The sequence below is a fragment of the Phalacrocorax carbo genome, chromosome 12 (genome assembly GCF_963921805.1).
Source record: "Phalacrocorax carbo chromosome 12, bPhaCar2.1, whole genome shotgun sequence".
Classification (NCBI taxonomy): Eukaryota; Metazoa; Chordata; class Aves; order Suliformes; family Phalacrocoracidae; genus Phalacrocorax; species Phalacrocorax carbo.
This window is the reverse complement of record NC_087524.1, coordinates 5,649,858-5,676,723: the sequence shown is the minus strand read 5'-3', so window position 1 is coordinate 5,676,723 and position 26,866 is coordinate 5,649,858. Positions and strand designations below refer to the sequence as shown.

Genomic DNA, 26,866 nt, shown 5'->3' with positions numbered 1-26,866 from the left:
GTGGTACAAGTGCAGAAGAGGATTTCGTGATATAAAGGGAAATGCAAAAAGCAGCATTTTTTGATCTGAAGTTTTAGAATACCAGAAAATAATCTGGAAAACAGTGTCTTCTACATAAGTACTTCAAAATATATCTGTGGTCTTCTAAAGTAACCAAATGTGGAAGGCTAGGGGTCAGGCAGAGTTTTTCAACAGAAAGTGAGCTTAGGCAATAGGTAATAGAGCCTTGTTTTGTTTCTTTCTGTCTTCACTGCAATACTATTTGTGTTCCTCCTCCTTCCCCACCCCATTGCACTTCCAAACCTAACAATGCCTTCTGGTCCTGTCCCACATACCCAGGTTTTAGGTGTGATTCCATTAGCTCTCCCTACACTCCCCCCTAGCCCACATCATCTAGTTCCCACTCCCTCCTTCTACATCCCAAGTGTCCTCTTCCATAAAACCTTCCATTCTTCCCATCTTATTATTTCCACCTCCAAATGCACATCCTGACATGTCCCACCATACCCCTTCAGCTTTCCCTACCTACTTTTCTTTGGCCACCAACTACATGACAGATCAGTTGTGGCTAGTTGACAACTGCTCATCTGTTAGCTGGTCCCCTGGCTGTCACCTCTGAGTGGCCCCAGGTGCCACCTAGAGCAAGACACAACCTCCTTCAGCACAGGCACTAGTAACCTCTCTTCTGCTCACGCAGCTTCTTCCTCAAGCCCTGAAGAAACACGGTCTCACACACCATACACCTATGTCTTTTCCCCCTGCCACCAATGAAGCCACAGAAAAGCAGTTACATGAGTGTTTCATTAGGGGGATTAAAAAATTTCAAGGGCTATGATGAAGAACTGCTTCCAAATTTAACATAAAGACAGTAAAAGCTGTTTGTGTGAACAGCTGTTCAGTCACAGTGAGGTAGCTGGTAAGCCCTGAAACAGACTCTGCTCCTTGCACAGCAGGTGATAGGCAGAATTAATACTAGAGTTGGCTTTGCAGCAAGAATAAAATTAATCCTTCTCCTTACTGCTAAGGCCGTATTTTGTTACTTATTATAATGGCAAAGAATCACTGTCCTTGTCTTGCTGAACACCCATACTCCAAAAAATAAACATGTATCAAGGTATAGTTATCAACAAATTTTAAGTCATTTATTTGAAAGAGGTTTCTCAAACGGAACACTACCAATCTAAAAATTCAATAAAGAAGTATTACTTTAGTATGAGATGAAAGACTTCTGCATTTCTAAGGAAAGAAAGCTTTATATACTTAATGTAAACATTTGGGCTCTGAACAAGATAACCGCACATGATGGCAGAAATCTACCGTAGACTTCTGTAAATTTTAGAATAACCTATTGCCATTCATGTATTGTAACACTTCTATGTTATACTGTACTGCATAATATTACTTTTATCTTATATATGCACTGACACACATAATCTTTATGTCCATAAAAAAATTTTACTAAAGGCATATTTACAATTGCCTGTAAATTCTAGGGGAGAAATACTGCAATCCACGTAAACAGGAAGACAGTCAGCCTAATCAGCTTTTGCCCATTTAAAAACATTGCATCACATTTAAACACTCAAAGAAGGTGAAGTTTCACCATTGTTAATTATATTTTTAATATATAGGTACACATACACACAATTTGAAAATTACCTCAATTTTATCCAGTGTTACTCTTCCCCACAAACTGACATTCAGCACAGCAACTTAAGAATGTCACCACACACTTTCTTCTCTTATTTACACAGGATGCAAAATAAGAATGTGTCATTTAAGACAAGTTAGTAAGACACATCCATCTTGTTCATAAATCAAAGTTCAGAGCACAACAGATTTAATAGAAGGAATGGTTCACCAGGTAAATTTCATAACACCTCCAGTTTGAGTAAATATTTTAGAAAATAAACACTGTAGGAATTATTCTTGAACAAAAAACATTTAGGAGCCAGTAAGAAAATTACTGTACTATTACAAACAATTAAATTACCAGGGTTATATATCTGAAGGTACTTCCTCTCATGGGCAATTCTAACAGAAGACAGAAGAACAGAGACTGGAAGCTCCCAGAATTGTACCCACCACCGATGAAGCCACTCCCATACACTGGTTTTGGTACGAAATATGAACACCATTTTGCACAGAAAACCACCTCCTGAAAGGTTTAAAATTCAACTCAAAAGTGATTCTTTCCTAGATACCTCACAGAGCATTACAGTGTTAATGAAAACATGGCTGCTTTAAGAAGTCATGAGCACATTTCCCCATGTAAAATGTGAAATTGTTGTAAGCAGGCTGTGATCCAGTTGTGCAACTCCCAAAACAATCACCACTATGTGTTTCTTCATCCCTTTGCAACTTTTGTTACCTCTGACAGGTAGAAAGTTACCTAACCACTATGTCCCAAATTGCATGTACTCAAATACAAAGAAACAATACATTCTTTTTTACCTCCTGATAACCCTCCTGAAACTATTAACTCACCTCATGCCAGAGGTTGAGTGTATTTTTTTAAGTGTGAAACTGTACATTGAAGAACAGACCTCTAAGCTTTTAACAAACAACCAAAACTCCTCAAACCCCAAATCATGCAATGCAATTAAATAAATTTAGTGCTAATGCTATTGGAATTCTCGGAAGCCTGCAGTCAAGATTACCCATTACTGTAATAAATCAAAACACACTCGACTGAAATGCTCAAATTTTAACTGCATCTCAAGGAAAACTATATGAAACTGATGAAAAAACTTTAAGGGCTTGCATTTTGCAAGCATCTATCTGGCAGTCAAGGGAGAAGGGGGTCTGCTGGTGGCATAAGAACACACTTGCAAAATTTTATGAAAAGCCACAAAATTCTCTTGAGATAATGTGGTTTATGAGATGAGCACAGCTGCATGACACATGGAAGTACACATCCACAAAAGAGAGTCCTCAAGGATTCAGAAGGAAGGAGGGACCTAACAACCCTTTGCCTATGGTCCTGGAAAGGCAGAGGACCAGAACACCCAGTGTGACAATGTTGGCAAGAGAAGACAAGTTATGTGGACGAGGGAAGCTACTCTGTTGTTTAAAGTTACTCTTGCTCAGTTAACATGCATCCTGAAAACCAAGAACGCAACAAGCAACAGAGCATTGCTGATTGGATATCAACATGTAAACCACCTTCACTCTTCAGCGCACTAAGCAGGCTGCAAGTAAGTTTGGTTTGCCCTGTTGTTTGCGTTGGAAGGCTCCAACACAAAAAGGGACATTGTGTAATTTGTGTGATAAAAGCAAACCATGTAAATAAATACCAGAATTGCACAAAACATTTCTGCGAATTATTATTATTAGTAGTAGTGAGGCAGGTGTTCTGCAATTTATTTGAAAGAGATGAAACCAAGTGACAACCTACAGAAAAAAAAAAAAAGGACTGTGACTAAAACATTCTTATAAACTTAGTGTACAACATAGACACGAACCATAAAGCTCAGCTAGCATATCTATGAGACCTCATATTCAATGCCCTGCTGGGTAAGACCAGTGAACCATGCGGACACGCCTTCAGCAGTGACACAAGATAGAGCATGTTAGACTGCCCACTATCAGTGATATGTGTGTCTCCTATTATTTAGCACTGACAGTCATTGGATGAAACATGTTAGGAGGCACACTCTCCCCTACTTCTAATGCCTGCCTAAGGACCTTTTGTAAACAATCTGTCTAATGCATTTTTGAACCTGGAACCTTCTTTGAACCTGGAACCTACCTGCTTCCACTAATTCCTGTGGCAGCAAGTTCCAAAAGTAAACTACGGAAGTACTTTCTTTGGTGGGTTTTAAATGGATCTAGCATAAGTTTCACCAATTGCTCCGTTAGTTCTAGCTCTGTGGAACATGGTGACCAGCAGTTCTGCATTCCCCTGTGATTTTTTCTAATGCTCCATTACATTCACCCTCAGCCTTCTCCTCTCCAGACTCCAGAAGCATTTCAGCTTCTTTAATCTCTTGGTAACAGTACAATTATAAGATCCAGAGAAAATTATATTCTAATAGTTAGCTATTTTGATAATACAAAATAAGGAAAGCGCAGAGCTAACTGAAAAAAAATTAAGCTTACAAAGGCATAGAGAAAACTGAAATAGAGCAGTGAAACTGATGTTCGTTACCTGTCTCATTAGCATTACCCAAGGCTGCAAAGAAAAAAGTTTCCAAAACCCAAAGTTATGTGCTGTCACTGGTTTAATTTATTCCTATGGAATAAGATTATTCCATAGGAAGGCCATGGGAGCAATTTTCCACAAAAGCTATGCATGCTTTAGGGTATGCACTGGTTTACTATTCTGTAACTGGGCTGGCTATACTCATTTAAGGCTTGTAGTATGCACTGTTCACAATACACTTCAGTTATAAGACAATAGAAAATAAAAATCAGTGGCACTTGGGAAATATAGGTATCAGTGATGACTACATAAACGCTCAACCTAGAAATGGGTATCATCTGACATGATTCAATTAAATGCTGGCACAATACATCAGTACAAGAAGGTGTAATTACAACTTATAGTTCAATATCCCTGTGAACTGAGCCTTTGAAGTTAAGAAACACTTGCGAAAACAAAAACCACCTTACTTGATCTCCTGGAGACAACAGATGTTAGTCATGCGAAACAATTAGTATCTGCTCTAACAGCTTAATCTGCAGTTAAGGGTTCCATTTTTATGGACCAGAAACTATGGGGGGAAAGTTCCCCTGGGAAGACAGCTAGCTACACAAGGGAGAAAGCTGGTAGGAAAATTAACAAGCTTGACTAAAACAATCACCTTCTTAAAACATTTTTTTATTAAGCCAATCAATCCCATGATGATATTTATTCAACATGTTATCACAACCATCAAGAAAATATTCTGTATAGAAACTTGAGTATTGTTCACCTATATCAAAACAAATCAAAAGCTTTCAGTAGCTTCATTGTGGCTTACTTCACTTGGAACACGAACTTTCTGGAGAACCTTTCCAAATGCATTAAACCTCATTAAAAATCTGGTAGCTTAAGCCTATAGACAGGCTGATGTACTTCCAGTATGTTCATATAAGAGATAATACTGCCAAATTAATTTGTTGACTTGTCTTTTAAATAAGATTCTAACAGCAACATAAAACTGACAAGCTGTGAAAGATCCTTTTCACAGATTTCAGGAGAGGTATGGACAGGATTCATTTGTGTTGGAGTCTGAAGACTGCATGGTTCTCCTTATTGGAAGAACTCTGTAAAATTAGAAAACTGAAAACACGTTTATTATAATGTTATGAAATTATGCTGGACCATGAAAATAATCTTTACCGGTTAGGCACACCCCTTAAAAATTTGTCTTTATTTCAGATGACCTAAAATGTCTAAGCCATGAGATCTTATATGCCAAATAAAATAATGACTTACAAATTACTGACATCTCATCTCAGTGAGACTTCTTTTCTGATTTTTTTTTTTCCATTGCTTTATTAAAATATGGGCTTGGATCTGCACATTGTATATGGATCAAATAGTTGGCATTTCAAGGAAGTAATAAATTTGTGAATCCATAAAACATTAACTTGAAAGAACTAGATCTACCCTCTTCCCATATCATAGCTAAAAGTGAATCTGATGAGGTAATTTCACTTATATAAATAAGCAACACCATTTGTTTGTATTGTCACATTTTACCAAAAAACTTAATAGAAAGTATTTTGAGATTTTTGAAACATTCTTCACTGTTCATACTTATCTTGTTCATGCAATAAGATGTCTACAACATCAAAGATACACATTTCAAGAAAATCTTAACAACACTTCTTAATTTGACTTAAAATACATTAGCTCTATGAAAAAAAGTCAACATTTCAAGATTTGAAATTTTGGGGCTAGAAGGGCTAAAGGAAAGTTTATTTGACAAGACTGGGAACCTTTGTGACTTATAAGGTACCAGAACCTTATTTCTAACTTGGAAAACTCATTTGTAATCTTGAAGCAGTCAGCACTTCAGAACAATACTTGCTTTAGGACACTGAGTTATCCAGTAATTTTTTAAGACCAGAAAGGAAAATATGTCAAGCTTTTCCTTTTGAATAGTGGGTCTCTGAAGTTCTTTGAGATCTGGAAGTCTACAAGTGGACTGCAATGCCAGTGGAAATGAATTAATGAACTGGGAGAAGGTGATAGAATCAAAGACGATTATGCCACATACCTTTACTGTAACAATATCTTTGTAGCACACACCTTGAACTCACTGAAGGACTTTTTGCTAAAGTAACAAAAAGCCAAGGAACAGAATAATCTAGGAACTTTATGTCATTAAAAATCCACAGACTGAGAGCAAGTATTTGGGTGCATATAACAAGAAACGCAGATGCAAGAAGTGCATGCAACATAGTAAGAATGTCTATCAACTGATGTGAAGATTTTCTTTGGGTCATAATAAAATTCTGAGATGAGACACATGAATATTCTATCTTTGTAAAATACTAGACTTCTTTTAACCTTTGGGCTGCATATTCAAAGTTCCTTTGGGAAACATTCTTGACTTTGTTCATTTCAGTCAATTCATTTGCTATACTCTACATAAATAAAGTTTACTTACATCTTTATGAGTTTAGAAGTATCTACCATTTACTAAATTGTCTAAAACTACCCATGCTGAAAAAATCATAGTTGCAATTCCAGCAAGACAAATCAAAGGTTTCCGTCTGTGATAACTTCATCAGTCCATCCTACTCTGAGTGGTCAAAGTTATCTAACAAACTGTCAAAACGGGGGTGGGGGTGGGGGGTGGAGGAATGACTAAATAAGAGCTAAGTAAGGAACGTTCTATTTAAAAAGTGGATTTCATACAGTTGGAGGCATATGAAAGGCAGTAGCTAAAGCGGAGGCAGTTTGTGGCACTTAATGTAAAAAAGTTATATGCACACAATGTAGTTTATAATAAATTAAATGTTTTTACTAACTAAAATAGGAGTTGAGGTTGACAAGAACAGTTTGCATACAAAAACGAGGCCAATGCTTTAAAAAAATAATTAATTTACTGCATATCAAATACTATTTCTTAATAACAATTTCTGGATCTTATCTAAATAAGAAGCAACCTCATAAATTAATATGACACGATAAAACTCAGTAAGCCATGTGCATAGAAGTATGGGGAAAGTAAGAATTACATTTGGGAGAACAAAGAATTAAACTAGGTTCACTATATTAATTTTGGGGTTCCTTGCCATAGTATGTTTGTACTGAGCTTTATGTGCATAGAAATCTATTTGCTTCCAAATGCAGTTTTCTATATATTAATCTGTTATTCACAGAACACTTGCCCCACTTTTTCAAGAATAGCAATTGCAATTATTTTTACTTCAGCATGTTTCAGCATTTGAGATTTGAGGGATAATTTTCATGATGAGCAATGCAACGGAACAGCTTGTTTAAGAAAATAATGCTCTTTCTTCCCCTTTTTCTATGGCTAGAAAAGCTGTTCACAAAAGAACAAGGCTTCCACCCTCCAGTCTTTACAGAGAGGTCTTTGAAATAAAACATAATCCAAACAATTTGTGTTTTGGGATTGGGATGAATTACTGCTCATCTCAGAGCGGTTCAAAAGGTGGTTCTCAATTTCTACTGGTAGATGGGCTGGATGTGCAGACGGGCATTGTGATAATTTGGTGATATTAGCCTCAACAGTCCCTTTTGGTTCACTTTTTTTATGTTAGCAATGCAGGTGTTACAACAATCTCCCTGATAACGTATGCTGACATACATATACAACTGAATTCCATCATCAGAAAAATACAATCTACATGCAAGCTGTATGCAGTTAAGGCCCACACCTTGGACCTCAAACACTTGATCACACATGTGAACTGCATTTGGTACTCCAAACTATTGTTTAAACAGCTTAGGTCTTCCTTCCTTAAGCATATTGAACAGCAAGCATCTGTGCAGGAGGTAAGGCTTAGGTATTATGTATTCCTTTGTTTTAGTTTAAAAAATAGATTAATGACAAAACTCACATTTCTAACAGCCAGGCTGATAGGAACTTCATATTGCTTCTAGTCTGCCAAACCTAATTCTAGCCTGCAGTCTCATCTCTTCCAGCATCATATATAATGCCTGTGGAATAGCCTGGCAAACCTTGTTCTTAAAATTCTGCAGAAACAGATGGCATTCACCCACAAGAGAGAGGAGCACATAGATGAAAGGAAAACACATTGGTGAGGTTATAAAGCAGGAAAAGGGGGGGGGGGGGGGGGGGGGGGGCAAGCAAACAAGAAGGTTAGAAAGAGCCGCAAAGTTGGATGAAAAGGAATACAATTTAAGAAATCTTCCTCTGCTAGGAAAAGACTTTAGCAGTCACTGGTAAGAGATACTGCCTTCAGTAGTAGCCAAATCAGATCTCAGAAAGTGTAGATGCTAATATTAAAAAATTGAAAGGAAGAAAGAAGGAAAACCATGTTTTATTGCTCCTCAACCTCCCCCCCTCTATTCTTTTTTTTAATTAAACAGGTATAGAAGGTACTTTGAGACAGCAGCTAGCCCACCTCACAGCCCCCAAGGCAGCATCAATACTAACTGTTTGTACAGCTGGTTCTGAAAAACTTAACAAGGTTATATATAAAGGGGCAGTTCACACACACTGGGACTCTCATGAACCCTGCTGCCTTTGCTATGTTACACTTTATATCATTCATTTTTTTTCCCTCCAGTTACATAAACTCTGATCTTTTCACAATTAAATCAAGTCTAGTTTTGCAAACCTTATCAGCACACTCAGTGTATTTTATTCCTTTGTATTATTCCTTATATGTTAATAAGCTAGTAACACATTAGTAACCCAACTTCACAGCTGGGCTAAAGAGCTCAGAGAATTCCTACAGGCAGGTACCAAACTATTAGAAGAGATTGATGCCTCTCAAAATTCAGCCACACATTTTCCCAGAATATGGAAAAACCAGGCTTTTAATAGCTACTGAACTGCCAACCCAAGATTTTAGAAGACAAAAATAATTCAATAAATTTTCTATTCAGAGTGGTTCATTTCAAGGTATACCAATAGCATTGGCAAACATTTAAATATAAAACGCTATTTCAGCAATTTGATTATATCTAAACACTATTTGTGTTTGAAAACAATACATCTAAATACAGGAAGAGCCAAGTACAATAGCTCTTAAGGAGAAAAGGCAATTTTAAAACCAATAGAAGCATGAAAATAAAAAAATGCAATTGTTTTGCTGCCATTATGCTTTCTGTCACGGCACTACAACCTCCCCACATAATTAGTATCTCTATTAATAAAACAAAACCAAAATCTCTACACGAACATCTAAAAAGGTGCCCCAAACTCTCGCCTTAATGTATTTTCTGAAATATTTTATTCAGAACAAACGGAACTAAATTACACTTATGAAAAGAAGAAAAGACAGTCAGATGGAGAGCAAACAGTACCAGACCTCGCAGATGACACTTTTTCATATCAGACAAGAATGAACACTGGCAGCAGATGGGACGTTTGAAGCCCAACAGCAGTGCAAAGTCACTGTACAGAGGAGCTTTAGGAAAACACAATTCCAGCATTTCGCATAGGGGTTGTTCTTGTTTGTTGGTTTAACTACCTTTAGACTAAACTCATTTTACAGAAGTTCATTTGGGATCGCAGCAATGCAGTTCAGTGCTTCCTTAGAAAGATCACACGCCCTAGTTTATTCCGTCTCCCTTTTTCACCTACTATACTTCTCACCCACTAAGTTTATTGTTGGCTTTCTGGAGTTCATAAGAGGCATGAAAAACAGCTCACTATCTAGCACATAGGTTGATGGTGTATGCATGCTGGCCATTTTAGTCCTATTTATACAGCTAATTAAAAGGGAGCACATATTAACTCAAGAGAATATCCAGTGTCCCCCAAACAGAAGCAATGACTGCAGAAATGTATGACTGCAAATGGGAGCGAATACTAGCTGGAGAAGGGGATGGAGAACACCGAGTTAATTTTGGCAAAGCAAATTAAGTTTTTTTCAGGTTTTGCTTAGTATTGTAAACATAACTTTTAATTATTATTGCAAACATCTACAAGTATCATCAATGGATGGCTTCTCTTTAAGGTCATAAATGAATTCCCATAAATAAAATCAATAATTCAATTTATGCCACGTTTCCCTTAGAAATTACAGGATCGATTGTATTTGATAAGGTGCTGTAGATGAAAGTTTATAAAAATTGTTCCACTGTAGTTCAGTATGAATAACATTAAAAAGTTAAGCAGATGTCACTACCTGATTAAAAACACTATTTCAGTTAGGGTAATTTGAATTAGAGCTAGTATAGACAGAAGCTATAGCCTTTTCCCTTTGCACAATGTTTCAAATATAAGTATTTACATCTTCCTTTTGTTTAAAGCTCTTTAGGATTATGCTCAGATCTCTCTGAATATTGGAACATTGCATTTCTCAATAAAAGCCTAATTCTGAGAGAGAACTTCAAGCATCTCTACAATATAAACATGCTTATACACATGCGCGACAGTTTGTGCATGTACACAAGCATAATGCCATTAATGAGAAGAAAATATTCATAATTGCGAACTTCTATCTCACTAATTTTGTCATTTCAGAACTCAGTGCTTTGAGATGATGATGATTTATAGCTTTACACAATGGTGAACAAAACGGTGGTAGTATGCTCTACACTAAGCCCAGCCAACTAAGTAACACCTTCCCTCAAACCAAACAATCCCCTTCAACATTTACAGTCAGTAGCTCAAGACAGACAGTCAGGAAAACCCCTACTTTCAAAGGCTGTAACCAATAAATAAGAATCCCAGCTGATGTACAGTTGGAAGTGTTGCCATAAAGGATGAGAAGGTGCTAAATAGCAAACGTCCCTTCGAAAACTTCCCCTTTCCCTACAGCACGTGAAGTTTTGCGTTGCTGTTGACATGAGCCTATGCTGTCTTCCAGCTTCAAAAGAATGTGTACGCCTGGTGAGAAACAGAGCTTTGAGCAATCATTCTTGAAGAATATTACCATGTCTTCTCAGGAAAAGAGAAAAATGCTTATTAGCAATAACTATAAATAGAAAGTGAAGGTTGGATTTGCATATTCAGCAGTTTTTGGTTTCAGAGAAATTATATATAGATACTACAAGTACTGTGATTTAAAGAAGTTACATAAGTTCTCCAAATTGTTCTGAAAATGACTGGGATGAAACTTCTTTGGGGAATTTAAATTTTTATTTATTTATTTATTTTAAACCCAAACCACAACTATTCCAGCACAGGAACGAATAATTCATCTTGGACTAACTTTCCTTAGTATATTTCCCCATGGCAAAGGTAATGCATCACAGGGGAATTACATAGTTCTACGTTTCTCAGTTTTAGCTGCATTCAACAGAGGATTTAAATCACAGAAAGTCATTTTAAGCTTATGTACTTGAATACTTGCTTTTACTCTCAACTTTTCAAAGATTTAAGAGCAAAGCCAAGTACAACAATTCTAGCTTATGGGCTCTTAGTAATGCCCCAAAATGGTGTGGCCTTGCCTAGTAAAGAATAGGAAGGAGAAGAGATGCAGGAGAGGGAAAATATATGGGAACTCATCCAGACTTGATTTGTGCTGAATTCCATTCAAAAGAACAATCACTACTATTTTGCTTAAATTGCCTAGTTATAATTTGAGGTTTATGTAAGTCTGTAAACAGTTATTAATTTGAATAAACCCATAACATTTTAAATACTGGAAATGCATTAATATATTTTGTTCAGGTCCCTCAGTTAGCTATACTAATCTTTTAGCCATACACCAAGACTATAGCTGCAAAGGATCATTATGTTTTATAAACAATGACATTATATAGCTGCTGTACAAATTTCAAAGGAATTAGACACGGAGGAAGAAATATTTTCTTAATTATTATTTCCATTGAAAAGGGAACTTTTTTATCTAGCAATGACGGAAATCAGACTAGAATATATTAATCCATTTAGGATAAAAGTTAGTTGTCCCCATGAAACAACCCTGATTTTGTATAGTACAGGATATAGTATAGCTTTTTTAATCAGTTTTTCATTTTTGTTTTTCAAAAATCTATATAAGACTAAGAAATACTGCTCTGCATTCCATAGTGACTGTCAATTTTAAAAAATAACTCAAAAGTCAATCATAATCTCCCATATTCACAATTATATTACTATTGCAATCAGCTTATTGAAACGCCCATGTTAGAACAACAAATACATCCTGAGACCAGAATTCATGTCCAACAGCAGCAGACTGTACTGTGTAGAACTTATTTACACACACACACAACCAGCTTCCCCTTTTAATAAAATCTTCAATTAAATGGAGCATTTCTCCCAATTAATTACTTTATTTCCCACAACTTCATGTGTCCATAAAAAAATGGGGCATAATTGCTAACTATGACAACAGAAACTATGCAAAAAATCACCTCATCATTAACGGTGTAAAACTAAGACATAGAGCACAATTGAAGTCTTATATGTTCCAAAAGCTCATGTTTAAAGCCACATGTTAAAACCCTTACATCTTGTCTATTACAAATTTTCAGTTCTTCACATTTTTAAATTATTTTTAAATTCTGTTTGGTACTACATAGAAAGCAGTCTAATTTGAAGACTCTCAAAACCTGCAGTTTTCAACTACACACAGTATAATTAACTTATATTTACTTATATAGACAGTGCAAAGGCAAAAAAAATTTAGAGAAGCTAGTAAATTAATCCTAACACCTCTAATACAACATTGTAACAAAAAATGACATTTAAAAACAGTTCGAGTTTTTTAGGATTAGATGGACAAAAACTACGCTTTGATTTGCATAGTTCAGTTCTACATTATGCCGGTGGTGCCTAACACCTGACACCCTGCCCCACTCTGTGATATGGGGCTGTCTCTAGAGCTCCTGGATCCATTTTGGCAGGTTTTTTTAATGCAACATCTTCACGACTGGATTTTTAAAAAATTATTTTTATTTTCCAACACAAATAAAAGCAATAATCTTTCAGCAAAGTTCAGCCCCACACTTGTTCCTCATCATTTAGATGTCTAAACATTCTCTCCAGTCCTGCCTACATAATGTTTTAGGGAAACCAACAAATTAAACTCCATCAGCCAACATAATCGTATGCAAAACTTGTAAAAACTCAACCCAACAAAAAGAAATATGTCTGGAGAGATATCAGAAATTAAAGTTACAGATTTAACACACGTACCCACAAAAGAGGGAACAACACAGATTGTTTTGCAGTATTATCTAGAGCAGGCGTTATGAAGCTTCCAGTGGAACACATAAAGCTAATATAAAGAATCACCAATTCTACCAGTATAATCAGAGATACTTGATTTACGAAAATAATTTTAAGATAGCACACAAACTTCTATGCAAATATTACACATATTTACATCTGACTGTACAGCTATGTACACAATAAACGTAAGAAATAATATTCCACACGACAACATTAGTCATTAGATATTAACTACTTACTATTAAGAGCCATAATATTGTCTGTTCCTGGATGATGAAAGTTTATTCCCATGCGCCCTGCAATGTAAATAAAAGCTATTTTTAATGTTTTTATTTCAAACCTGAATTAAATTTATTAATATGAAAAGTTGCTGAAGGGGATGAACAGGCCAGGTAGCCAAATCTTCCATCTACTGAAGACAACTTCCCAAGAACACACATTTTAGATCTTTAACACCATAGTACCCGTAGTGTTACGTACTTAAAATACTGAAAACCACAAAATAAACAATTAAATAATTATTTTTAATACATCCCTTTGCTTTGTACTAGGAAAGTATTACGTTTACCCTTTCAAAATAAGGCCTCAAAGCTCAACCTTGCTGCAGTTATGCCATTTATAGTAAGCTTCAAATAATGAGCACAGCATTACAAAAACTCCACTTAATTCCTAAAAATAAATCACTATTTTCCATACTACCTGTGACACCAGAAGCTCTCACATTAACAGCTTGTTGGAGAGCAAGTGCTTACCCTGTTTTTGTATTCTTCACTAAGAATCTGCTATTGCTTACTATTTGAGATAAGATACTGGGTTGGAGGGAGTGTTGTTCTCATGGAGTACACTGATATTTACTTTGAAAAATATTTATTCTTGACCCATAATATGGGACCATCATATACAGAAGGTTCACCATTAAATTCAAATGAACTCTGCTGGTGCCCATTTCCAGGACACTAAAGAGATGCAAAATAGTACCAATTTTCTCAAGTGACATTTAACAATTGAAAGGTTGGCTTAAGATGATCTCTGATGACTTCAGGAACTGGAAGTGGGGAAAAAAATTCACACATCGTTACTTTTTTCAAAGGAGACATCATCATCATCCAGTGAAATCTACTTTTACTTTCAAAGCAAGAAATGAGCCAACACTACTACTGTTCAGGTTAGTTTTAGATACTATTTAACTGAGCTGAAGTATTAAAAACTTACCATGAAGAAACTTTGTAACAGGACTTTCTTAATTAAACCCCCCAAAACAATTTGAAAGACGTAATTGATACTAGTCCTTGTTTGGAAAAAGATATAAAAGGATCATTACGGCCACATAAGTATTTATTTCAATTAAATAATGTAAGTAACTTAAGTTACTTCAAGTGTTGTAATCCATTTCATATGCTCTCTGTATCGCTAGACTTGTGATTAAGTTTGGGAGCTAAGGAAGCAGGCAGTTTATGTTTCTACACTACACTGGCACTCAAATATGGAAGCTCAAGACCCACTCACTATACTAAAGAACCAATGTAGCCATTAAGTTCCTGTATTACAAATTCTCCTCCATACTTCTGCAAAACCAATTTTTAACAAATAAGCTTTGACAAACAGAACTAAAGCCAATCTTCTCCAATATTTTTAGTTCCTATCAATAGGTTAAAGCCTTCTATTTCCAGTCACAGACACTGCTGTGCTGTAATTAATATTCTTTCTGAACAGATGCAACATGAAGTTTCAGTACACTTCTGAAACTATCACAAGCAATTTAAGAAAAGCAAATATATTTTTTCTTCACATTATCATTTTCTCATTCTTTTATAAAAACATGCCATCACAGTAAGACTACGAAGCAAACAGCACGTCCAGAAAGAAGTTGGGCAGAAGGAAGGTAAATAAAATTTCCATTTTTACTTTCCAACTCCTTGACCAAAACTTCTTAAAGAGATCTTCGTTAACTACTTCAGAATCCCTAATTACAGACATAATTGTCCTATATATATTTTCACATTAATCTGGCACTGCAGAAACAATAAAGCTGCTATTATTTCAGTTAGTAGAAGCTTATACCAAAATATTTCAGAAATCTTGCCAGATTGACATTAATTCCATTTTCTTTAACAGCATATTAATGAGCATGAGGTTACAGATGTTACTTGTAAAGAGAAAAGGTGTATATAATAATCTATGCTTGTAAACTAATACTTGTAACAGAAAAAAGGGAACTGCTATGGAAAAACTAGAGTAAAATTTGAATGCATAAACATGGGATGGGCCCTTCTCTTTTCCTTTGCTGAAGCTGAAATTCTGCTGTTTGACCAGCTTCAGAAATAGAATCGTATCTGTGACATCTGGGTTTGTTATTTTCCTCCCTCCAGGCTGTCACTGGACCAGGTGCTGCTTGTGTGACATTTTGTCACCTGCCCTTGGCCTGCTATTTTTAAACAGTTCTTGTTAGCTATCTTTTCAGATGAGCAGAAAGTACAGAGCAACACAAGCAAAAGGACATGTTCTCACTCTGAGCTAATCAACAGCATGGGATAATTCTGTGCATCTTCAGAAGTCCCCTAGTGCAATTCTACAGAAACAAATTAATGGAATACTTTTGAAACACACCTGTATTAAAAGAATTCAAAACAGACTGGTAACGCACCAACCATAAGACAATTAGTTGCCAATAATCATACAGCTTTTCATATTAGCCACAACATTAGAATATCTTGCTGTTTGAAGCAAATCATTCCATTAAAAAAAAAGAGTTCATACGCAGATTACAAAACTGCATAATTATCTAAGGCACAAGAAGAAAGCACAAAAAGGAAATTATAAATTTATTCATTTAGAGATGCAATGTAAAACTGAAATGTAATTAAGGATATGTATTTTCAAGGACACATTTGGGTCAAACACTAACAGAAAACAATTTTATGAAAAGCACATGTACGCTACCTGGACCTTTATGAAGTCTATATAAGCACATAATTCTACTTATAGCTTTAAAACTAAATCTCTGAACAAAGTTTCTGCTTTTCAAGAATCTTAAGCACAATAAGCAGAGACACAGAGAAGTTAAGAGCACAGAAGTTACGGACTCCAGCAGTTCACTCAAGTCATAAATAGGAACCCTTCCAGTAACAACATCTCCAGTACTTGTATTCAGTGTACATCTGCCATTTTCAGTTTGCCTGTCTTGGTTTCATAATTATCTACTGAGTATATTTTCAATTATGTGCTTTTATAACACACACTTACATCACTGCAGTTAGGCTGCAACAATAATTACTCTTTTACATAAAACTTTTCAATTCCTAATTAAAAAAAAATTAATCCTGTTGTATACTTCTGGCTCCTTAAACATTTCAGAGTATAAACAAGCATTTAATGATTCTTGTATAGCCCAGGCTGCTCTTCTGCATATCTTATGCCATTGAATTCCTTAAATTCTCTCTCCTAACAGCATTTGGAGACACTTTTCTGGATGGACTGCCTAAGTGCTCTGCTGCATGTCCAATATCATGCTTGCCATGGCAGAGAGTCCTATTCCTTCTTAGAGTACATCTCAAGTACGTGCATCTTCTCTTCCGTATTATACTGGAAATAAGATGATGTTAAATGGAATTGAACTTCACCTCGTTCTTTATAGAAAAGTGTCATGATTTTGAAACAATTCTGAAATCTTTCCAATAACTTAAGGAAGTATGCCCTTCCCAAGTGTGAATCTCTATTAAACTTTTCACAAATACATAATCTTGATTTTTTTTTTATTTGTCTCGATAACTTAAAGTTACATGAGCCATTTTGAGAAAGAATGTTGTTCCAGAAATAACAAACCTGGATATCAGGCATGGTTTTACCACTATTGCAGTTTTTTGACAGTGTCTAGTGCCAGGCTTGCCTATAGTGGTCCCCTTAAGCTCAACTTTAAAATCCACTATTTTCAAGCAGATATTCAAGCTTATGGGTACAACCTGTTTACAAGAAAGTGCAAACTTTGAAGTAAGTGAACTTAGTTTTCAGCTTTGTACATGTGTGCTGGTATTACCATTATTTTCCCGTGTCTGAAACAAACACCAGTGATTAACCAGTTCCAGATCTGTAACTACTGTTTTCACATTAAGAGATTTCTGAATTCATTTTCTCTTTTTGTTAATTTTATCTTCCTAAGTCCTCTATGGGTTTTTGAACTTGTGAAATCCTAATCAGCTCCTGGACATGAACACTCACTCAGTGAAGGATTTTTAAGATTACAGTTACCTATTCTCATCATTTTCATGTTAAAATCAACATTCCAAGAAAAAATGTTCATTGGTTATATTTGAGTAAAACTTCTTACAATGTTACACCTCATGGCTTTCACCAAGACTGACCACTTACACCAATGCAGCATTTGTATTTGGTGTAAGATTTGTTAGAAAATGGCAAAGCTGGCCTGCTTTTGACCTGTCCTGAATTTACTGGGAATGAGAACTTCCTCTCACATAGTTCTTAAGAGCATTGCTGATATAAATTACAAGTTATGCCTAGAGACTCCAGTGGCAAGGTCAAATGAAACTGGCAACAGGACTAGGTCTGCTGTACTTCCTTAGTAATAAATACCTCCTTTATCATTCTTATCTCTTCTATCAAATTATTTCAAAGTTGGTGCCAACAAAAGGCATTAAAAACCAGCAACAGTTATTTGGATGGACAGGTAGCAAATTGGGTAGAACAAAGTTTAGACACAGAAGAGTGCAAAAATCAAAGCAAGACCAGTATTCTCTCAAACATCCAAAAGAAGAGGATTCTTTTGACCTGTATGTATTCTGGGGTCTAGTTTACACCACAACCTAACACCCCTCCACACACACACGCACCCCCATACCCCAACCTCAACCATGAGTCTTTGCTCCATGATTCACAAATGGGCAAAAAGCATGAAGCATGTGTGTATATACAAGAACTTTAATAATTTTTACCCGAGTAGACCTCAGACCATTCTCTCCCCTCTTCCCTCAAAACTACAGACACCTGAAACTGATGCTACACTAACTTAACATACAGGCCCAAAACAATTTCAAAAGCAAGAACTGTGCAAGCAAGGGTCTGCATAAAGAATTGTAAAAATAAAAGGTAACTCCCTGAAAAAGCATGTTGGGTTTTTTTCCTTTTTTCTTTCCCTGCTTCCCCCCTACTCTTTTTTAAATCTATCTGCCATTTGTTCACACCCATAATTTAAACACCTACTTGGGACTTATGTATCTTTTACACATTAATCTACTCAGTAGAACAAAAATACTATTGTTTGCCAGCAGGGAAACATGAAGAGCTATTACTGTGTTTACACATAAATATTTGTACTGTGCAACGTGAACAGAACTGTATAATTATCAGCTATGAATATCAGTAATAAAGCTTGCTGGTACTTCTTCCTACCACTAACTAAAAGAGTATATGCTGTTAGTAGAGAAAGTAACCTATAAAATATGACAGTATATACATTACAATGAAATGCACTCTTCAGAAGTAAATTACACTGCTCCAATAAATATATACAAGTCCTTTGTGATTTAAGTAGTGCAAACATTTTTAGCTTGAAAACAGTTATATTTTCCAGTTATTAATACTTTAAAAGCAAGACCTGATGAACATAAAAATTTGCGTTTACTTGTAAGGGGTAGACAAATGTATGTACATATATATACCCATTCTACATGTAGTTCTAGAACTGTACTCAAAAGAGCAATATCTGTATTCTTACTGGTGAGTTTGCGGGGAATAAAATAAACCAATATGAAAGCAGACTTTTCCATTAGCAATCTATGGTAGAACATATGAAACCCTCAAAACAGTAGAGAAGTGAGGAAGAAAAAAAAAGGGGGGGAAAAAAGCTCTCTAGGTCTCTGTGAGGCCAGTCTTCCACAGTAAAATGAAAAAATGGAAATAAAGAGGAGGAAAAATTTATACCTGTATCACCACTCCTTAAACTAAACAAAGCAAACAAAAAAACCCCACCAACCTTTCCCAAAACAGATGCAGCAGATCAAAGACAAGGACATGATAGACACCAGCAGCAAATTCAGAAGTATGATCATACTACAGGATCATTGAAGAAAGCACTTGTTTTAAAAAATATGAACCATTTAATGGTCATAATCTGTTCTAAATTAAAAAAAGATAATTTCCTTACATAAGCAGAGTCTCAAATGGAAAGGAAACAGAGTATGTTTTCTTTAAAAGGATTAGCTTGAGTGGCCTAATTTTGCACACAAATAGATGTGCAAATGCATCTGTCTGCTCAATCTGCTTTTCATGTGTATTTACAGGAAGGTGTCTGATGAGCATCGAGATTTTGAGAAACGCTGTTGCAGTGCACTTTTTTCTAACAAAAGTGTGGCAAAAAGCTCTGAGTGGCAGCATTTCTAGGACTTAGAGGACATCATTTGTTCTATTTGCACGACCTTTGTGTTCAGCTGCTGACTGCAAACACAAATAAGATCCATTCACCTTCACTCTTCCCAGGTCATGTGGCAACCTTACTGCTTTGCTTACAAAAAGCTTATGAACAATTAGAGCTGAACAAAATCTGCTGTCATGCACTGAAGTTAACTGAAGATCAAGATGGAAAAATAAAGGTCCGTTCTGTAAGTATTACGTTATTGTCTAAGTTGCATATAATTTCAAACACTGCTGTCAAACCTTATAGGCAACATAGTTAAATGTAAACAGAAATCTAGAATATTTCTTCATTTTCATAAGACCTGATAGTCTTTACAGTAGTTAAAAGTAGTAACCCCAGTAACTGCAGCTGTGTTGTGCAAGTATATGGGTGTCACTCCTATTAAGTATTGAAGATCAAGATGAAAGGCTTCCCCACAGAGGCTGTTTCTACCCCTGAACTGTTGTGCATTTGTATTCAAAGTCTCAAAACAATCTCAGAAACGCAAATGCTAATATAGTCAGGGAGTATGTACAATATACTGAAATATTATGACACAATCAGCACGCATTGTATGTATCCTTCTACAGTATGATATCCATTAAAATAAGTTTTAATAAAGCCTACTATTTAAATTCTCCTTGTGCATGTGTTGTCTCCAAATATCCACTCAGACTTGAAGATGTGTCACACTGATACTTCATAAAAACCTCAATTTTTGTTAGTTGGGGATTTGCACATTACAAAGTTTGTTTCTGTTCTGATTTAGAATAAAATCCAAATGTTACAGTTATCTACTGTAACAGTAAATTTAAAATAAATATTTCGAAAGGACAAGATTTCTCTCATCAGTTTTATATTTTGATTCAGTTTCATGACCTGTCAGTAGCACATGTGCCTAGCATATGATCTAACACAGCCAAAATATTTTATTTAATTATTTAAAAATAGTACAAAGGCAGCTGCTAGTTACTACTGATCAAAATATTTTTTATAGATCAGAATGCCTCTGTTTGTGTTGTAATGCAATAGTTTGACACGGATAAACATATTGCACCATATTACATATTACATATTACACCATAGGTAGGAGACACTTTGATGTAGGAAATAAATATTTTAGTAATAAGTAGCATCTACCCATAGCTATTCTGGTAACTCAGTTTTGCTCTACAGCATTAGGTAGAAGCAGTACATAAATACCAACAGATTATTAAAAAACGCAAATATATCCTTTCCTTGTGAAAGCAAAACTCTTTCTCATGTTTTTGTAATGTATAATATATTTTATTGGCAACTCAGAAAATAAACAAGACAGTTCAGGAAAACATCTCAGAAAATACTGTACACTTCTATCATATAGGCCTGGTTATGACTGACACGGAACGACCAGGTACCCTTGGCCATATACAGGAATTCATCTTTAAGTAGGAGAAGCTTAACAATTCCTGTGTTTTGTACAATTACTGTACCTTTTTTCCTCCTTTTTGAAAGGAGAAAAGGATTTATGAGTATTGACTGAAAGAGAAGGAAAATGTTAGCTGTTCTTGATGGCAGAGGAAGCAGGTAAGTAAGTCTGCCTAACTGTCTTGGGAGAACATAAGATGAGACTTCTTTTTTAATGAGTTTACATTCTTTAGATCCCAAAGCATGAAAATAGCAAACAATTTGTAAAGTTACACAGCTCCCAGACTATGAGGACAGAAAGACAAGAACCTATGGCAGGGTACCCCTCTCTGGTAGGAAAAACTGAGATAAAGAAATCAGTTTTAGATGGAAACAGAATAAGAGCTGACACTGAACACCTTCTGCCAAGGCTGGGCTCAAGGTAAAATGCAACACAGATGGATAAGCCAGTAATTTATCTAAAGTTCAGAAACCTCAGAGCTAGGTATCAAATCTCTCTTACAGCAAGAAACACCTAAAAAGAACTAAATGACCCTAGCTCTCCTAGCTGGTGAGCAGCAAGCCAGCCTGCCAATCAGACTGAGTTAGCACTCACACAGTTTAAGTAATTCAATATTGCCAGACTGAGGATCAGTTAGCTCTTCTGCTGCACTAACAATCCTTCAGCCTTTCTCTTGTTGCCACTTGAAAGTAACATCCTCCGCTCCGGCCCTCCCCCACCCCCACCGAAAGAAGTCACTTAATCACATGCACACTCAAGGCCAAGTGGATCCTGCTTTAAAAAAAGTGACCTGCTTTGGTGACCTTGAAATAAACTCAATTTCCATGGCCTGCAGGAGAAAGTCTGATCATACCTCAGATTCAGAGAAGGTATGAAGCTTCAGCTACACAAACAAGAGGACAGACTCTTCCTTTCTTACCCCTGAGCTTCTTCACTACTACTCTACCTTCAAAGAAATAGTAGCATGAGGAACTCATACCCCAAAATGAGAAGAAAACAGCCCAGAAGCATTTCAATTTAGCCTCCACATCAGAATCTTTTATGGTTAACCCCCCCATCCACATTCTAGTCTAGAGCCCTTGTTCTACATCCAAGATAATTATTTTTTGTTTCAATAATCTGCTGGTATGTAAGTGGGCACATATGCCAAGAAGAGCTATGTTACAAGCAAAGTTTAAAACTTCAGATACACAACCTGCAATATTTTACTAATAAATACATATAGAGACAGTACTTCTAAAAATACACATTTGCTGAAGACTTTGTTGCCAGCAGCAGGCTGAAATGATCCTGAAATAGCTGCACTGGCTTTGTAACATGCATTGGAGTCTCCAAGACATGTATAGTTTTTCTAGAATTAAATCTCTGTTCTTTAATCAGACACGTTTGGTACTCATATTTTCACCTGTTCTGTTTAAAAATTTGGATAGTAAATTGTCATGATTTAACCCCAGCCAGCAACTAAGCCCCACACAGCCACTCGCTCACTCCCCCCCAGTGGGAAGGGGGAGAGGATCAGAAGGGTAAAAGTGAGAAAACTTGTGGGTTGAGATAAACACAGTTTAATAGGTAAAGCAAAAACTGCACATGCAAGCAAAGCAAAATAAGGGCAAGGAATTCATTCACTCTTTCCAATGAGCAGGCAGGTGCTCAGCCATCTCCAGGAAAGCAGGGCTCCATCATGCATAACAGTGACTTGGGAAAACAAACACCATCACTCCAAATGTCCCCTCCTTCCTTCTTCCCCCAGCCTCATACGTTGAGCATGACATCATATGGTGTGGGACACCCCTTGGGGGTCAGCTGGGATCACTGTCCCAGCCATGGCCCCTCCCAGCTCCCTGTGCACCCCCCCCCACTCGCTGGTGGGGTGGGGTGAGAGGCAGAAAAGGCCTTGACTTTGTGTAAGCCCTGCTCAGCAGGAACTAAAACACCCCTGTGTTATCAACACTGTTTTCAGCACAAATCCAAAACACAGCCCCATACTAGCTACTATGAAGAAAAATAACTCCATCGCAGCCAACACCAGCACATAAATGTAAGGCCAACTGACATGTAAGCACTGTTAGCTAAAATTATTTGAGAAAACAAGGCTCATTTACCAAAAGGTGAACAATTTAAAAAGTAATTTGAAAGCCATCTCATTATTTTGCTTTGTCTGTTTTTTAAACCAGAATTTGTGGTTGTTTTACTTTCTATCTACACAAGAAAAAGCTGCACAAAACTTAAGAGAGGACAGTCACAGATGACAGAGGAGGGAGGATTTAAAGGGAAAAACACACACCCAGTTTATTATGAAGGACTGAAGAGGTAAAATGAAGAGGAAGTAGCTCTGAGATTTGGTTAAGTTAATAAGATTCCAGAAAGAGTGGTTGAAATTTCATGAGAGGCCTTCACACAGAAATGCCTACAACAAACTGAAAAAAAAAATCAAGCTGAAGTACATAACATTCAAAAAGCTTCAAGGTGAAAATAAATAAAAATGTGACAATGACTTAAGAAACAAGCAAAAGCAAAAAGCAAGCAGAGTCGATCGCTTACTTTCTCAAGGTGACTACAGACTAAACTGTGCTACTACTTTAAGGGGGAGAGCCAGAGGAGAGTGAGGTAAATAAGAAAAAAGCAAGTGAGTTCGGAAGACAAGATAACGTGAAATCTGAGGAAGGCGCAGAGAAGGACAGCAGTTGAAAGCTTTCTGCATCTTTGCTAGAGGAAAAGCAGAAACTTGGAGGTACAGGGGAAGAGTCAAGACCCATTTTCATCAAAAAGGCAATAACAAAAATGCAATAGGAATGTGATTTGAGGGTGGATCAACTTTGGAAGGGAAAATGAACATGCCCTCAAACAGTCACTTCTATGAATACTGCCAGTCATGCTGCATAGTGTGAAAACAGAAGTGCACGCTAACTCAAGCCAAGGCTGAAGGTTAGCAAAGTAAGCCCTGTAGTTAGAGGGAGGAGGAAAAGAAAGCAAACCAGGGAAATAACTATATCAATGGGAAAAAACACAGCTGGGCAGAGATAGAGAGAGATAACTAATAGTAAACAAGACTTCTCCAACAGTTACTGGACTGAAAGCTGGAAGAAAGCTAAGTAGCAAGGCAGGAAGGCAAAAACAGGTGAGCAGCAGAGAGAAAATGAGATAGAAAGAGCACATCCAGTAAGTGACAGACGTGTTTGTTAGAGAAAAAGTAAAGCTAACAGTCCCACTGGCGAATCGAAAAGTTAAACTCAAACTTTACAGTTAACACCCAATTCTTAGGTTTTACTTTTTGAGCATAAGGGAACAGTTCCTACTGCTTTCAAATGTCCATTTAAACTAGTCAGTCTCCTACATAAATTGATAACCTAGTAGAGATCAAAATATTAAGTTTGCTTTGGAAAGGATTCTTTTCTTGAAAAGCATGAAGAACCTTAATGAAACCAAGAATTTCATTTTTACCTCATGCAAAACACCAACATTAAATAGCATTATGACACTCAGGTGCAGCTGTGGAATATGCCACTTGCAACACTTATATAGATTAGTTCTGCTGAGTATTGGACACTATTCTTGATAGAATGACCCAACAACACAAAATAATTAAAGATTTGTACCTATGTGCTAATAATCTGATCAAAAAACATTTTAAAATTGTTAAAAGGAGACAGTAATAAAAGTATAAGCAAAATTGCATTTGTGTGACATTTAAGTCGTCTTGTAGAGTAATACAATTTCTAATCCAATCTTTCTCATTTTTTCCACGCTCAGGCTCATATGGAAATTCAGTCTTTAAAAAATTAGTCTCAATCTGTATATTAAAATCTGATTTAAAAATACGGAGCTTTAGCTAGATTATAATACATTTAATAAGATACAATATTTAAATCTACTTACTAGCAATTCTTTGTTTTTTTTAAATACCAACCATGTGAAAAGTATATCCAGCAGAAATCTCAATTTTGTTGAGCTTGATTTTTTTTTATATAAGTTTCAGGTTAGCACTTACTTTGGAGGACTATGATCAGAATAGATATGAGATAGTATTTCTTGCCATTTTAGACAGCTCAATAATCGTTAAAGATACATGAAGGCTACAGCACAGCAAATTTCAAGATAATAGTGGAAAGCACAGGTTAAAAGAGCTGAGAGTACAGAGCCCAGTTTGGTGTGGTTGTAAAAAAACCTCTGTACCCAGAAAGATGGTAAAAAAGGCACAAGACCTTAGATCAAGAAAAAATATTTTTCCACATGTAATATATAAATGGGGAGGGGAGCAAATGAGGCTGCCATGACATCAGAAAAGTATGTATATAAGCATTAGGCATAGGAAGTACCATACACAACTAAATTTCTTCTCTATTGGTTCCAGTGTCCTGACTTCTTAGAGTTTGGGAATAATTTCTAGCTCTGTACTTCCTCTGTATATGGCTTCAGCCTTTGAAATCAGCAATAATACATGTGAGCAAGAACACGTACCTATTTTTAAACTTAACCAATGAAAGATTAAGACAGAGGAGTGTGCAGATCAATCAGGAATATTTATTCACTGAAATACACCTACAACCTTTCACTATTCAGTATCAGCTAAGTATTAGAAATGGTTTCATTTCCAGTGCTACACCTGGTAGAACAAACACATTTTAGTAGCATAAACAATGAAAACTTTCCCAGCACTTAACAACATCTAATAGCTTTTGGTTCCTAACAATCTGAAATCCACATTAAGATACTTTTTTTAAAAAGAAACCTGAAACAACTGTAGAGAGTAAGCTTGATACAGTGGTTGTTTTAGAACCCTGTATACTAGCTGATGATCCAAAAATAACAGTAGTATTAAGTTTGAATAAGATGTCGAACATAACCTTTGGACTCCAGTTGCACTACACATTTTCTGAACTGAGTGACTGCAGCAGGAGACCCAACCGCGCAATTTGCTGATACAGAAAACCAAGTTTTGGAAATGTCAGTTAGAGATTGTGCACTTCTAATAAATGTATACACATTTCACCTTATCTTCCTACAGTAGAGACAATTAACTTAAGATGGGAAAACAGAAGTTCTACAAAACTGACAACTCATTCATTAGCAAAAAGTTTATAGCAATACTGAAAAGCTGATTTTGTTTAAACACCAAGCAAGCATGGACATATGAATATTCCTAACCTGTAAAATGATTCCTCCACATTATATCAGCGAAACTCATTGGTGGGCCACTGGGAGGGTAGTGTTTACCTTTCAGAGGCTCATGATCAGTCCTTATCATATCCATTAAGGAATTTTCCAAAGAGTGCAAGTTAAAAGTGTCATAGGGCCTATTCCGGTCCTAGAAGGGAGAAAAAAAAAAAAAAAAAGACTGTTATAGAAAAAATAATTTTCTAACACAGGCTCATTTCTTATTTTATGAAACTCCAGCATCCAATTCTACATGTCATCTTGATATTACTCTTCATATTACCAAAAAATTACAAATATAAGCCTAGAGTTGTTAAAATGATACCCTTCATTTTGCAACTGCTGCTTTCACCAATATAGCTATGCAGGGAGGCTTTTTAATACTTCTAAAAATATAAATACATACAACAGTTAATTCTAAAAATAATAATTTCAATAAGAACTTCAAAAATAAAGCAATATTGACATTTACATTGGAGACATGAAATTGTTTCAGAGTTCAGATTCAGAGGCTTCATAAGCTACCCTCTGTCACAGTGCTACCTTAACATCAGAGCAGAAGCAAGCAACGCTCAAGATGCCAGCAAGTGCATTTGTTCCAGAAAGTACCAAGTAATT

General features: G+C 36.1%; 1 protein-coding gene across 3 annotated transcripts in view; it reads right to left on the bottom strand.

The window, feature by feature from the left end:
* Positions 1–26,866, bottom strand: part of CPEB3 (cytoplasmic polyadenylation element binding protein 3) — an 88,300-nt gene that overhangs the window by 37,619 nt on the left and 23,815 nt on the right. For 2 of the 3 annotated variants that reach the window (XM_064463841.1, XM_064463840.1), the window contains exons 3-4: positions 26,240–26,399; positions 13,520–13,576 (exon numbers count right to left, since the gene is read on the bottom strand). In XM_064463841.1, the coding sequence (XP_064319911.1) occupies positions 13,520–13,576; positions 26,240–26,399 (217 nt within the window). The remainder of the gene's footprint in view (positions 1–13,519; positions 13,577–26,239; positions 26,400–26,866) is intronic. The other variant, XM_064463842.1, reaches the window with a different exon arrangement.